The sequence below is a fragment of the Crinia signifera genome, chromosome 5, assembly GCF_055691185.1.
Source record: "Crinia signifera chromosome 5, ASM5569118v1, whole genome shotgun sequence".
NCBI classification, from domain to species: Eukaryota; Metazoa; Chordata; class Amphibia; order Anura; family Myobatrachidae; genus Crinia; species Crinia signifera.
This window is the reverse complement of record NC_139221.1, coordinates 207248393-207264005: the sequence shown is the minus strand read 5'-3', so window position 1 is coordinate 207264005 and position 15613 is coordinate 207248393. Positions and strand designations below refer to the sequence as shown.

Sequence of the window (15613 nt, the reverse complement as noted above, 5' to 3'; positions counted from 1 at the left end):
AGGCCAGTAGAGTCCCCCACAATTTTTCCCTCCATTTTACCTTCAGGCAGAGTTGAAAGTATGAAATCTTCATGAACAAGACTATCATGATTTTTCCCCAAGGAATTTTTTGGTGTAAATGGTTAAATATTATGTCCTTCCTCTCACCATAAAACCCAATCATTATCCTGTATGTCTCAGGAGATAGAATGGATGTTGGAGGTTATTCTGGTTGGTGCGTAAATGTCCGAATTCTTTCGGAGCGGTCCGCACGCCACGCTGTGCGGACATCATACGAAGAAACGCCCACCGGTCCTCCGCATTCGGACGGACTCATACTTTAAGAAGAGGGCGTGTTTACAGACGACATCCAAACCTTGCGTGTGCGGTGAACACACACATATTCTGCACGGTCTTACAGCGTCTGCACGGTCTTCCCGCGTCAGAACGGACGGGAACCTGGCCAAAGAACATGCTTTTAAAATCTTATGTTTTCCCTAACTGCAATAAATTTTTATTTTGATCCCCAAATGTGTGCTTTTATTGGTGAATGCAAAAGTGACATGTATATTTATATTAGTGATAGCAAGTTCTGTCCATTGCTTGCAGTGTAAATGTGTGTAAAAAATGCAGCCGTGCTTTCAGCATAGATTTGTGTGTTTTGTAATGGTCCATTTAAGCTGAAATGGTTCCAATTGAAGCAATGAAAAGAGTGTAATTAATGAGTAATGAGTAAAGGAGTGGATTGTATTGTGTTCAGCTGACATTGGTTCAGGTACGGGCGTACTGATTGGGCGTTCCGAATGCCTAGCGCATGACAGAGTGGTGTCCGCAAAGCAATACTTGCTTATGGAGACCGCATATTTCCTGCCTTTTGGTTCGTTTGCAGTCGGTGTTCTGTCCGAATGAACGCCTACCAGAATTAGTGCACTCCCTCATGTACGCCCATGTTTACGCCCAGTTTAGCACACTTTGAAACTACGCCCCTGTGTACTTCCAAATGACGCCCATATTTCCAGAGTGAATGCGGTGCACTTTTCTGTACGGTATTAGTGAGAACGAGTACGGAGACCTTGCATGGCACATGCACATAGCGTTGCCCATGCATGCGCAGAAAAAACGCCATCCGAAAGAATTCGGAAAATTACGCATCGACCAGAATAAGGCCCGTTGTGTTTGCCAATGCCAAAATATGCAACATTTCTCATGGCCCCACTGTGGCCATATTTCATAGAATGGATTGTAAAGTTCAAGGTATTAAAAGTCTAGTTTAATTAACACAACATCTGAAGTCAGTTCCCGTGCATCAATTTTCATTATTTTATGTCTATGCAGTTGATAAAAAGTCTCTAATTGCTTTGTGAATGTGATATACCGAGATTACAGGTGGGGTGTCACTAACAAGTGATGTTGTTAATGATTGATTGATTGATTGATCTGCTTACATGAATAATGCAATATTTGCTTATTTTAGGTTTACGTCCATTATTTACTGTTGGTGTGAAACCAGCAGCTTAGGGACCTCAGGCAGTCTCTAAAGGGGTTTCATGATGCCTTCTTGATAAGAATAATTTACATTTTCTGGTCTTGATAATTTTAATTAAAGGTGCCTTATAGTTGAATTTAACCATTTTGATAACCCCAAACATGTTCATGTAACTGCCATTTAATCTTGCATTGGCATTAGTTAATATGTAACCATTTTGAGCATCTAATTTTGATATGACAAAATATTATGTTCTTACCACTGTTACAGTGTCACTCTCTATCCTTACCTAGTATAAAGCAAGGTCACGTCTGTCTGTATGTCTGTCTGTCTAAAAGGGGTCATCTCGCAAACCGAATTGTTATGCACATTCAGTAGATTGGCAGCAGTTACTCCGGACGTTTTCTTTTAACATTACTATTGACCTAAACCCTATAGTCTGTGAGCCTAATGAGCATTTTCTAAGAAGGGAAGCAGGGAACAACTCCGTGTTGCTGTGCCCTGCACACTATATTCCCATGCGAAGCATAGGTGGGTTGCTAGTTGTGTATATTTCTTTATTAAGGCAGAAACTGAGTTCACAAGTTATTGAACAAATTTCCTTTTCAGTTCAGAAATTGTATTTTAAATAAAAATAATTAGTATGCAATGTTGGGTTCGGAGGAGATTTTAGTGAATGGTATTGACTTTAGCTATGATCTAAATTGTAGGCCTTTCACACTTTAATATGAGGGCTTATATCTGGTAAAGAACCCAGATATTAAATAATTCAAACAAAATAAGTAATTTCAGAATACATGGTAAAGCCATATTTTGCAGTGAACCTGTTTCACTTTATAATGTATTTAGTTTTAGGTTGCCCCAAATTCAGAAATATTTTCAGAATAATCTTCTGAAGCTTGTTCTGGATACCAAAGTAATTCCTACTTTTGTTTATAAGCAATCCAGTAGTAAATAAATAATATAATAAATTGCTGTTATATAAGCAAATGTAGTGTAGAGAATTAAGAATGGTTTTGAAGGGCTCAAAAAACATTCCTCATTATACCATATTTCCACAAATAGGCAATGGAGTTTTCAACACATATTGAGATTTTAATGCCTACGTTTCAATATATATATATATATATATATATATATATATATATATATATATATATATTTAAATATATATATATATACTGTTTCTTTTGTAATTTTAGTCAAGACAGACTAAATTTATGTTAATAAATTGTTATGTTTGGTTATGTTTTTTTTATGTACTTTAATGAAGAAAGACATTACAATTTTTTTTAACTAACTTGGAGAAATCATTTCCATCATACTCATCCTGAAAGTGAAGAGCTAAAAAAGTAAATCTGAGAAAAATGACAGATGAGACTCATGTGAATAACCCTATTACTGCTTTAGATTAAGCCATCTAAAAATAAGTGAGCTTGCCAAGTCTCAACTCATTTACATAGGAAAGCTAAAAAAAAAAGTCATGAGACTACTTTAAAACCAGGTAAGACGATTGAGAAAGATAAGTAGTGGCCAGTACTCTACAGAAAATATAGGGTGCACTAAATTATGACTTTGAAACAGAACAAAAATAAGCTATATCATTGTATGGCTCACAGAAATGAATCTTCAATAATAAGTCAATTTTAATAGTTATGTTTATAAAGAAGGATATATTATTATTTTTTTAAGTGTGCAGAAAGCATATAAAATATTTTAAATCAATATGCAAACTACTTCAAGTGTCATATTACTTCGGTGCTTTGGAAAGCATGGTGGCGCAGTGATAAGCATTACTGCTGCATAGCACTGAAGTTATGTTTCCAATTCCCAACCTAAGTTATGTTTGCAATTCCCAACCTACGTTGTTGTTGTGTGTGTTGCTTCCAGGTGCCCAAGTTTCCCCCAATATTTAAAAAAACATACTGGTACATTATTTATATTATGTCTTAAGCGCTAGAGAGGGTGATGTTCTAAGATGTATATATATATATATATATATATATATTGGTAGGATGATCCGCACACTGGTAGGTCACAAGGCAACAGGGAGGTGCTCCACTTTAAGGGAATCGAAATCCCAAATATAATTCTGTTTGTTGGAAGCAGGCACTCACCAAAACGACATCAGAGCAAGTTGAAATGGATTATTTAATCAATCATCATGTATGTCGACGTTTCGATCCGCCACAGGGATCTTTGTCAAGACAAGATATGTCATAAACAAGACAGGCAGCACCAGGGAGTGTGACACTCCCTGGTGCTGCCTGTCTTGTTTATGACATATCTTGTCTTGACAAAGATCCCTGTGGCGGATCGAAACGTTGACATACATGATGATTGATTAAATAATCCATTTCAACTTGCTCTGATGTCGTTTTGGTGAGTGCCTGCTTCCAACAAACAGAATTATATATATATATATATATATATATATATATATATATATATATATATATATATATATATATATATATATATATTCAGCAGCCACTAGGGGGATGGATGCCAGCTTCCAATCAGTAAAAAAGAACAGCACAAACCAAGTGGCACTTAAAATTATATCAATTACAGATTAACATAGTAGATTATTACTAAAAAACAAAAATAAAACCAGGTATGGTAAATATAGCTATAACAATTCCTGCATATATTCAATTAATATCAGAAAATACTGCACATGCAAGCATGAATAAATAATTGTGAAAACTATTATATGGAGGTAGGATGTACAGGGTACCTATAATTTGCCACGCAAGAGTATAGGTGAGTATCGGTGAGTTCAATTGCAGCAGCTCACCAGTGTGACATTGATAGTTGGATGTTCTCTTAATTCCACTGAGTCCTTGTTCAAAGGGAATAGTTTAGAAGGATATGGATGTACCTCTGTCTTTGATGGATATGGTACTCAATTAATAATCTAGTCCCTGGGGAGTATTGCTGATGTGCATCTCTTTCCAATTATTAGAGGCAACCTTGGCTGGTGTTACTGGTGGTCGCACAATGCCTCCTGTGGAGTTGCGCACACCAGAAAAAATCCATGCTTGTGTGCAGCAGTTGGTACGGCCCGGGAATAGGTGGTAGTGGCCATGCAGGGTGTCTCCAAGTGGTGTGCAAATGGAGTATGTCGTACCAACAGTACACGCTATAATGCAGAGGGACGTGCAATGGCGGCTGGTGAAAGCTACTTAGTGATCCAGTTGCTTTCCAAATGGTGAGCATAAAAGCAGTAAAGGTCCTTAAAAGGTCTTTAAACAAAAGTTCTCCTGTATCCTTAATTCGTATCAACGCACAAAGGTTTATTAAAACCGAAACGTTGATCCTTTATTTGCCTCTTGGCTGTTTACTGCTGCATACCAAGACCTCCGAGTGTCGCTCCCCCTCGCCTGCCGGACTACACATTGTATAGTGGCTGCCAGGTTACATAGAGGAGACACCGGGGCCATTACGTTTAAGGTTTGGAGTGCCGGTTCATCACTACATATATATATATTTTTAATATATATATTTTTTGTTTTTGTTTTTTTGTTTTTACCTTTTTATGTCCTCCTCTCTGATTGTATGTTTTTTACTATATGTCCAATTTTATACATACCTTTTATCATCCAATTAAATATTGTTTTAATTACTAACTATTCTTAATGCACATTAATTAGTCGCCGTAGTCTTTATACTGTATACTGCTCTACATTTTTTAAGTAACATACCATCACTTTTTCTTAAAGACTGGCTGACACCCTCTATAAATAAGGGAATATTACTGTCTTAACTACTATTTCATACCCTACAGCATGACCCATTCCATTCGGTACACAATGCTCTGTTCCTGGACATCCCTGGTAATGTATGATTGCCAGCACCTGTGTGGAACTAGGTAATTGAAGAGAAGGGTGTTTCCACACAGGTGATGACAATCATAGATTACCAGGGACGTCCAGGAACAGAGTATTGTGTACCGAATGGAATGGGTCATGTTGGAGGGTATGCTATTTTAGCACAGGTGGCACCACTCATCCAAAGTTTACACACACATATATATATATATATATACATATATATATATATATATATATACACACACATATATATATATATATATATAAAAACAAGGGGGGGTACCCCAATCTGCGCAACCCTGTTGGATCCCCTGTTAGACGGGACCCAAAATTTAGAGATGAACAAAGAGAGGGTACAGAGTGCGCTTAAGATATACTAATATGCATATCATGTAAAAAATATTTATTTATAACAGGTTTTACCTTTATAATATTTGGTATACAAAAGATAAAAACAAACAAATACAATTCAGTTCGTATCCTGTATGTGGTTCATTCACAGCATGTGATCAAAACATATGAATCTGACCCAACGCGTTTCGTCAGCTAGGTGACTTCATCAGGGGCGAATAGTAGTTTCAAAATGAATGATACTGTAAAATGCAACATAATGGCGTCAAATATATATTGTATATGAACATGATTAATAACATATAGGTACTTCACGGGAAAACGCTTTAACATGCAGAGGACCATGTAACGTATATACTGTATGTGTGTGTGCATGTGTGCACTGTGATTCATTGTGGCATTTAGCGTAATCATTGGCTCACCAATTACCGCCAATTAGCTAGATTGGTATCATTTTTTTTAAATGTGTGAATACAGCTGTAGCATGTGCATTATATATATGTTGGTCTATTTCAGAAATATTATAATTTATTTTACATTTGTGCTATATATTTTTTTTTCTTACCAAATCACCTGTTAGGGAAAATACTGTACTGAATGTATATAAAAGTATTTAAAAAGAAGAACCTCAAAGATGAAGGCCATGTTTGAAGCACAGTTTCATTAATACTATATGGCAGGAAAGCAGCCAAGTCCCAGATAATGAGGAAGGAGTTGCATTTTTTTTTAAAAAGCTATCTCGTGACAGGGAAAACAAAAATGACATTCAGCTGACAAATAAGCCAAGTTTGACCTAGCCTTATGACCCCTGACAATCAATCTTACCTGCTACTTCGTAAAGAATTATAGCTGTGTCACTTACATTTGACTCCGAAATTTTACAATTCTCATTTTGTGCTTCTTTATCCTATTTAATACATGGCCTAAGAAGATAAATGTCTGCAAGCAGCAGATTGCACAGAACACAGGCGTCTCATGAAAGTAGGAGAACAAGGGTGGAATATGTATACTCAATATTCTATTGTCCATAATATTTTAGTCTGTCTGATGAGGAGATAGGAAAAAGATGACTGGCGTAAGTTGTGCTTCCTGTTCTTTTATTCGCTATATGTTATGATATAAACCACTTACTGAGAATAATCATCTGCGACATACACAATAAATTGAAACATTACCGCTTCTCACTTCACATTGACTTCATACATGAAGAATTTGAACATTTCATTATAAAATAATAGAATATATCACCAAATAAACCAATGATTGACAATTCTGGTCCATCAATAGCAAATTTTGCATAGATTCTGTAAGTTAATGTTCTTGAAAGAAATATAGTCTAATGGAGTGTACACACTTGTACAATCTGCATGAGATCCAGATGAGATTTTGACTATATACTGTAGTCAAAATCTCATCTGGATCTCATGCAGAAAGTCTTGGTTGCATAGACTATATATTGCAGATCTGCACTATGGCCCTTATTCTGATCGGTGCGGATATTCCCGCTTGCGTACGGCCCGCCGATGTTTATCGTCTGCGCATGTGCAGAGGTCACTCTGTGCATGTGCAGGCGATTTCGCCGCATGGATTCTTTATACGCCGCACAGGGGGCGTAGAGGGGCGTGAGGGGCTACTTATCCTCATTACCCTATGCATACGCCCCGCGTTTCATGGGCGTTCCCATGCAAACGCGGGGCGTATGCATGGTAATGAGGCCGTGACGCGTGGGGACAAGTGTCCGTGTGGTCTTGTGTTGCGGGACCTGGTGGAGCGTGCGGCCCTGCATTCGATGTTCGGCGACCATCGAATGCAGGGGCTGCTCCCACCATGGAGGAGGCGTATCCCCGTCCACATTCATGCGGACCGCCACATATCCGCATACGGATGGAGGTGGCGATCCGTACGGAAGGCGGGGATTCGCCAAGACGGACATCACCGCATATTTCTGATCGGGCCGCACCGATCAGAATAAGGGCCTATATGTATGCAGATAGTCACTTTTTTTTTAATTCCTTTTGGGTAAAAAACAATAAATGCTAAAATAAATAAAAAAACATATTAAACATCTATAGTTTGTAAGCATGCATACAAGCAAGTATCCTCTGTTAGGAGAAAAGCAGAATTTTCAACAAATTATTTGGAACTTGTGAATCCCTGAAATGGGCCAAAAAGGGGTGGGGTCACAAAAAGGCGGAGCCTCAGATCCAGGAGAGTGTCCAGTGCTCGCTGTGCAGCCCCACATCTCCCTCCCCACACTGAATATATGCCCTTTGCATACACATATCATCTATTCAGTGATCACTGGTTGTTCAGCAAAGCACTGGCTCGCCCAGCTGTCCCCACAGAAAGCAGGACAGCGTACAGTTAGCATGACTGTCCCACTGTAATATGGACAGTTGGGATGTATGCTATGCATGCATTGTTTTTGCATGTAACACGCAATATATCTTGATATCGTAGACTGTAATGGCAAAGTTTGGGTAAGCTTCTGCATGTGGTACACAAACACTGGACATTATTTTGACACAGAAATTTGGAATCATACAAGGTTAGGCCCATCCTAACTACAAATCTCTCAGCACATTTAACCTTTTGCAGCGAACATGGATATCCTTGGGTAATTTTTGCTCCTGTTTTGGATTCATCCTAAAATTTAATTAGACCAATGAGGACACAATAATGTTTTGGTAGTACATTACTGTATTATCACACTGATATCCATATTTTGCAATCACCATCAATATAATGATTCTGGGTGATATTGGAACTGCTGTGAAGTGGCTAATTTACCAGAAAAATCTGCTGCTTGGGATGAGGGTAGTGTGGCTTGATATTCCACCAATATGGACCCATGGGTCATAATTAACACATTTAGATTATAATAATATATACAGTCAGATCAACCTCATTTGATGTTTAAATAGATTTTTTTCAAACAAAACCTCTTTTTGTTTACTTTTATGATATTTTATTTGTTATATGTTGTATTCACAGTAGATTGTTGAGGCAAACATAATTTTCTATTTTAACAAAGATTTATTTGTTCCTCAACCCTGTCTAATTTCCTCTTATTGACTAACAAAGCAGTACAGCTCCAGGCCCATCAACATATGGGCTCACTTCGCAGCCAGACAATCCCCTTGGCAGGCTGGTCGAGTCAGAATTCAGCCTCCTAGCTTGCAGCCAGACAGTGAATAAGTGTCAGCATGCTGAATGGTGGATGACAGGAGGAATTTACCAATCAGAGTGCTGACAGCTTTTCACTGTAAGAAGACATGTCAAGAAAGTGTGGGACCGCAGTAGGAGCATTTAATATTGCAAATGTGTGTAGGAGCCCCATTACATTGCTTTGCCCAGGACCTACAAAGCTTCTTAGATGGCCCTGTGCAGATCATCCAACATAGCTTTTTACCCAGTTCCTGCAACTCCTGCAAGCTAGTAACATTATGATGCTAGCAGTCAGAAATCCACATATTGACTAAACTAGGAAGGGGTTCTGTGCCAAACAATTACAGCCATTGTTCCACCCATCATACGTTGTAATCTATGTGTACATTATAAGTAGTCTTCAACTAAGATGCATTTTCCATTTTTAAGTGAAGCCATCAACAACTAAAGTGCTCTGGTAAAATACAAAATAATGCTATACAAATGTGTATGTATTATTTGTGACCCATGTAAAGAACTGCAGACATCCTGCTAATAGGACGTCTGCAATTTTATACCGTGGTTAAATACAGTTAAATGGCGTTCCTTTAGGGATGATGTATATTGGTGTATCCGCTCTTTGAGGGATCCAGATTAAGTTTTCTTGTTATTGTCTTGGAAGGTGGACTTTATACTCCAAAGCTGTCTTTGTTGTGCTACAGTTCAGAAGCTCCTGAGCGGACCACAGGGAATTTTCCTAACCTTTATAAAGAAAATATTTTTAGTGACTGTTTGAGGCCTGGAAATGCCCGCAGTGGTGCAGCAAGAAAAGAAATTAGATAAAAATATATTGCTGGAAAGATGTTTTCTCAGAATTTGGAAGTCGTTGGCACTTTTTTCATATTGAAGTCTAGTGTGGCCTTATATTTCTGTTGTAACTCTTAGGATACTGTAAAATAATACACTTTTTTTCTTTCAGGGTATAACGGTACATTAAGATTTTACATACAATATATATATATACCTGCAGTTGGTTCATTATAGGCTTGCTGCGTTCCTTGTTCAGAGGAGTCCTCATACTTCATCTTCTAGGACCCTCAAATGTTGTCAGACTGAATTTTGATGCAGTGGTGCTTTAAAAACTTAAATATTAAGATCCTCTACAGGATTTGACTCTCTAGAAGGATCTCTACATTTTTGATCCATATTCAAAATACAGTTGGAACTTGATGCAGCTGTGCACTATATATTAATTATCCGCTTAGGATCCGTTTTTTTAGAAGGTTTACATACCGGGAGTGATTATTCTCACTACCCACCAACATACGGAAATTTTACCCCTGAGGAAGTCGTATCGACGAAACGCTTTGGGTGTATTTCCATGTTTCTGTATGAATTATACTGCACAGATGAAAACTACATGTTTTTAATAAATGTTGTATTAAATCAATAACTGTGAATTTTGTGCTGGAATTACCATTGATTCTCTGGCTATTGGTTATATTCTGGTGGTGGATTTTACATTAGGGGCGCACTCTGTTTTTTCTTTTTTCTCCATATATATATATATATATATATATATATATATATATATATATATATATATATATATATATATATATATATATATATATATATATATATATAGACATTGTGGGGGCTCTGCACACACTAAATTAACTGATAATAAATAGTGGAGAAATTTCCACTATTATTATCAGTTAATTTAGTGTGTGCAGAGCCCCTACAATGTCTGTTTAAACAATGTGGTCACAAACCATAGGGCACCCCAAAACTAGGAAAGGTGAGTGCCGAAGTTTAGTGTGTGTGTGTATATATATATATATATATATATATATATATATACATATACAGACCAATAATCCAATCGCGCTAAATACAAAAAGGATTTACACTGTTAGCTGCCTTACCACAATGTCCCTAGAGGGTTAGGGGACAAATACAACAATCTAAACACACACTTGTGGTATGGCACCTAAATTATGTTAATTTCAAGTCCATGAATGGTGTTTATCCGAAATGACATTAAGTGAAACTGTTGTTATTCTCCAGGTATTGTTTTATTGTTTCTCAGAAGTTCACAGGAAACAGGTAAAAACTCCCTTGTTTGTAGGCGCCATACCACAATGTGTGTTTAGTTTATATATATATATATATATATATATATATATATATATATATATAAAATATATATAGTATGTGGGTTTCACTACTGTAATATTTTTGCAATATTTCCATTTTAATATACAGTATGGGAAATTAAAATGGAGAGTGATAAACTGCTATCCAATCAGCTTTTAACTGTGATATTACAGGTTGTGTTTGAAGAAAGACAGCTAGGAGCAGATTGATTGGTTCTTCATCTCTCTCCAGCTTTGATAACACTCTGCTGCATTTTCTTTCACATCTATTCTTATGTAATATTAAATGCATTTAAAGCAATTGCTTTCTTCTGTTTAGAGATGAAAAATGCATGCAGGAATGGATTGGAAAAGTATTGTCTGAGTACACATTGCGCAACAGTAGAAACAATATGCTACAGTAAAGCCCCTCCTCCTTCTAAACCTCATCCTCACCAATCATCATTCCTCCTCATGATCATTCCTCCATTTCCTCATCTTCATTCCTCCGCCACCACCACTCAGAGAAGTGTAGTGCTTTCAATCTCATTCATCTTCCTCTGTCAGCGCCCGCCAGGTGCCATTTCTTCTACGGAGTCCTGATTCCTGCTTTCTGCTTGCTGTATCACTGTGTGTTGCACTGCCCAACCGAACACCATGGCTCATGGGTGAAGGGCACAGTGGGAATGGGCTAGGAGAGATGTCATGATATTCCTTGCGGGTGCCGGACGGGTTCCCGACAGTCGGGATCCCGACAGTCATTTACCCGACGTCGGGATCCCAACTGTCAAAATGCCGACAGCCGGGTGCCCGACGGACACCCGCTATTTTCCCTCGTGGGGGTCCACGACCCCCATAGAGGGAGAATAGAATAGGTGGCTCGTGTAGTGAGCCACCGTGCCCGCAGCGTGGCGAGCGCAGCGTGGCGAGCGCAGCGAGCCCGCAAGGGGCTTTTTGGCGCTCGCCATGCTGTCTGACTCCGGGCAGTCGGGATCCCGACGTCGGGATAATGACTGTCGGGATCCCGACTGTCGGAGTCCCATACCACACCCATCTCTTGCAGTCTCCAAAGACATTGCAGGAGATGAAGGAGGGGATGGAACACATGGTCAGACTGGTAGAGCATTGCCGTTTTAATGTGTCATGGTAGCACTGCATCTAGCAGAGAAGAAGCCTTGGGCACCACTACTGTTCAGGGGCAAACGCAGGATTTTCAGAAGGGGGTTTCCAGAGGGGCGGAGCAAAGCACGGAGATGGACACTTAGGTGACCCAGTATATGCCTGGTCAGTTAAAGTATTATAGATAGACCAAATGTATATAAATAATAATAATAATTATATATATATATATATATATATATATATATACTCACACACACACACACACACATATATAAATATAACAGCGGTGTAGACCCCTGGGCATAGCAATGTATTGGGGCCCCTACCGATCCTCCAGTGGTAGGGGTGGGGGAAGCTTTGATGTCCCGCAGGTGGTTGGGGGTATTATATCAACTGTTCAGCATGTAGGGCCTGGATCAGTAATTTTCACTTACTACCCCTTTACTGTACAGATGGTGGGAGATGGGGTGGGAGAAGGGGGCATTGGGCTGAATGAAGGGGCCCTGACACATAACTTCCAGGGTTATACAGGATGTTTAATATGCAGAGATTGGGTGTATAGTGGAGTGGGCTTATTATTCATAATTTTCTGGTGGGAGGACAGCTTGCTTGACTGCAGATATCTCCAGTTCCCGGAAATAGATTTCTTAGATTTTAATGGAATTAAGAACTAGAGAATCCCAGCTACCAAATGCTATTGGGCACTAGGGGATCACGGTTCAGGAGGCAGAGCAATCTGCCAACGAGTATATAAAACTACATACCAGGTGTGTGGAGCTGGAGCAGTAACCAGCTGCTGGAAGGCTGATATCTCTGGTTCTGGGAACAGTAGAGACAAGCTACTAGTGTTCTTCAAAGGGGGAGAGTCTCAGCTTTTGGAATATACCCTCAAAAAACTATAAGTCAGACAGAACCTGAAATATCTGAATGGGAAGAGCAATAAACAGGCTTGGATGGGGACCACTACTTTGAAGTCAGATATCTCTGGTTCCCAAAGGCCGATTTTTAAAATTCTTGTACCCATGGAAAGAGGGGACCCTCAGCTTTAAGCCTAGGGTCCTTAGACTCCTGGGGGGGTTTCTGGGTACTCGGAAACCCCCCCTGCGTGCGCTACTGCTGTTATACAATGTAGCTGGTAGTAGACAACAGCTGGCAGGGCATACAGATAGGATTGTGGGTGGATGTGGCTGATGCACCACAGAGCAAATGTGCTGTGTTCCAAGCACCATCCCCACCACCCTGGTTATGGCCGGGCCTCATGCAGGCAATTGAACAGACACATGTGCACTTTCCAGGAGATTTGTCCAATCTAATGGCATAAAACATGAACTACCACACTAACCTAACACATTTACCGCTGTTATCTCCTGGTGTCAGACTGGTGCACATTGAACCTTACTATGCAGGAATCTATTTTTGGGGGTATACATGTTACAATGGCTCTTTATGGTACAAACTGCATCCAACTGTACAGGTACCCCTGATTGGGCTATGAAAATCTCCCATCTGCCTTATATACCGTATGTCTTTTCTATGGAAAATGTTGTGGTTTATCAAAATAACACAAAAGGCTTTCTGAGAGTTATATGTAAACAATGATAATAGCATAAAAAACAACGAAAACCACCAAAGAGTGTACAAGTGCAAATATTTAAATAGAACATCAAAAGATTATTACATGCAGGTGCAAGTACTGTACAGAATATACATGCATAACATAATGGGTTAGGTTTAAAAAAGACACCAATCTATACCACCAGCTTATGTTTATAAATGACCACGATGAAGTTACTTACCTGTTCTACCTATTTCTCTTTGGGTCCACTATTATAACTTATAACAATTGGCTATAACCCTTGATGCTTTTTCCGCTAAAAATATGTCCAACTTTTATTAAATGTATAAATTGAGTCAGCCATCCCAACCTTCTCTGGCAGAGTATTCTATATCCTAACTGCCCTTATTGTGAAGAAACCCTTCCTATGGTAGGTGAGAAACTTCCTCTCCTCTAACCTTATAGAGTGACCATGTGTCCTTTGGTAAACAGTTTACCTGGTAGTTCTCTGTATTGACCCTTAATATATTTCTATAAATTAATCATATCTCCTCTTAAATGTATTTTTTATAAGGTAAATATACCTAACTTGGCTAGGCTTTCCTAATAACCCAGCAACACTAAACCCTTAATCATTTGTGTTACTCTTCTCAGAACCGTTTCAAGTTCCAAGATGTCTTTTTTATGAAGTGGTGATCAGAACTGTACACTGTATTCTAGATAAGGCCGTACCAATGATTCATGCAATGACCAGATACAGTAACACTGTCTTCCCTTGCATCAATTCCCCTTTTTAGGCATGCTAATACCTTATTTGCCTTTGCTGCTGCTCCTTAACATTGAGCACTGTAGCTAAGGTCACTGTGAATGATACCCAAAGTCGTTCTCTATTAAAGATTCCCCTATATTTATATCTGGGCCCTGTGAACAAATGTATCAAACAATGGATAACTACTTGATAGATAAAAATGTTCAGTTACAACAATTAACCCACTCTTTTGTTTATAAACAGCTACCTCATCGCTAAACACGCAACTTCAGCAACTTCAACATCTACAGCAGCTTCAGCAACATCATCACCATCATCACCATCAACAGCAAGGACAGCAGCAACAACAACAGCAAACTACAGTCCAGCATCAACAATCCTGCCAGCAACCATCACAGCCACTTCCCTCACAGCTTTCCCAGCAGCAACAGAATCAGCATCAGCAACAGCAGCAAAACCAAACACCAACAAAGAGCCAAAACCAACTAGCTACAAGCCAGCAGACGTGTGGTTCTCCTCAGAAGCCCAATCAATCACCAGGACACGGCCTTCCTTCCCCGATAACCCCACCAAACCCTTTGCAGGTACTGTACATATTTCAATTTCCTGTTGACATTAGTTACAAATAACTAAAGAAAATTAATAGTATGAAGGGCCTCTGATGTATTAAGGGCAACGTATAATTTTGTAAAACCAATTATTTTGCTTCCAAGTGCTGAAACATGTTCGGAAATGTTTAAGGCCCAGATGTATAAAGCTTGAAAAGTGATAAAATGGAGTGTGATAATGCACAAGCCAATCAGCTCCTACCTATCATTTTCAAATATAGCCTGTGAAAGTTAGGAGCTGATTGGCTGATGGTTTATCACTCCATTTTATCACTTTTTAAGGCTTAGTACATCTCCACCTGTATCAACTAATGTCAAAAGGTTACCAATACTGCAATACTGTAAAACATCATGTATTACGATACAAGATGTAGCTATTAGGATCCAAGAGTTATTATAACAAAACATACAAAGATTTATTACATAAAACTGTAAAGTATAGCATGTACTGTATATATCATTATTTCGATCTTCAAAGGTCAGTGATAGGAACAACATTTTAAATCTATTTTGTTTCATATTTTTGTGGTCAGCTCATATTTGCTGGTAAATATAGTACCATTGGTATCCATATGTAAAGTATAAAGAAAGACTGGATTCAGCAGCTGTCTCATATGAC

General features: G+C 38.7%; 1 protein-coding gene across 6 annotated transcripts in view; it reads left to right on the top strand.

The window, feature by feature from the left end:
• POU6F2 (POU class 6 homeobox 2) overlaps positions 1-15613 on the top strand; it is a 513474-nt gene that overhangs the window by 341826 nt on the left and 156035 nt on the right. For all 6 annotated transcript variants that reach the window (XM_083188467.1, XM_083188463.1, XM_083188465.1 and 3 more), the window contains one exon: positions 14630-14970. In XM_083188467.1, the coding sequence (XP_083044593.1) occupies positions 14630-14970 (341 nt within the window). The remainder of the gene's footprint in view (positions 1-14629; positions 14971-15613) is intronic.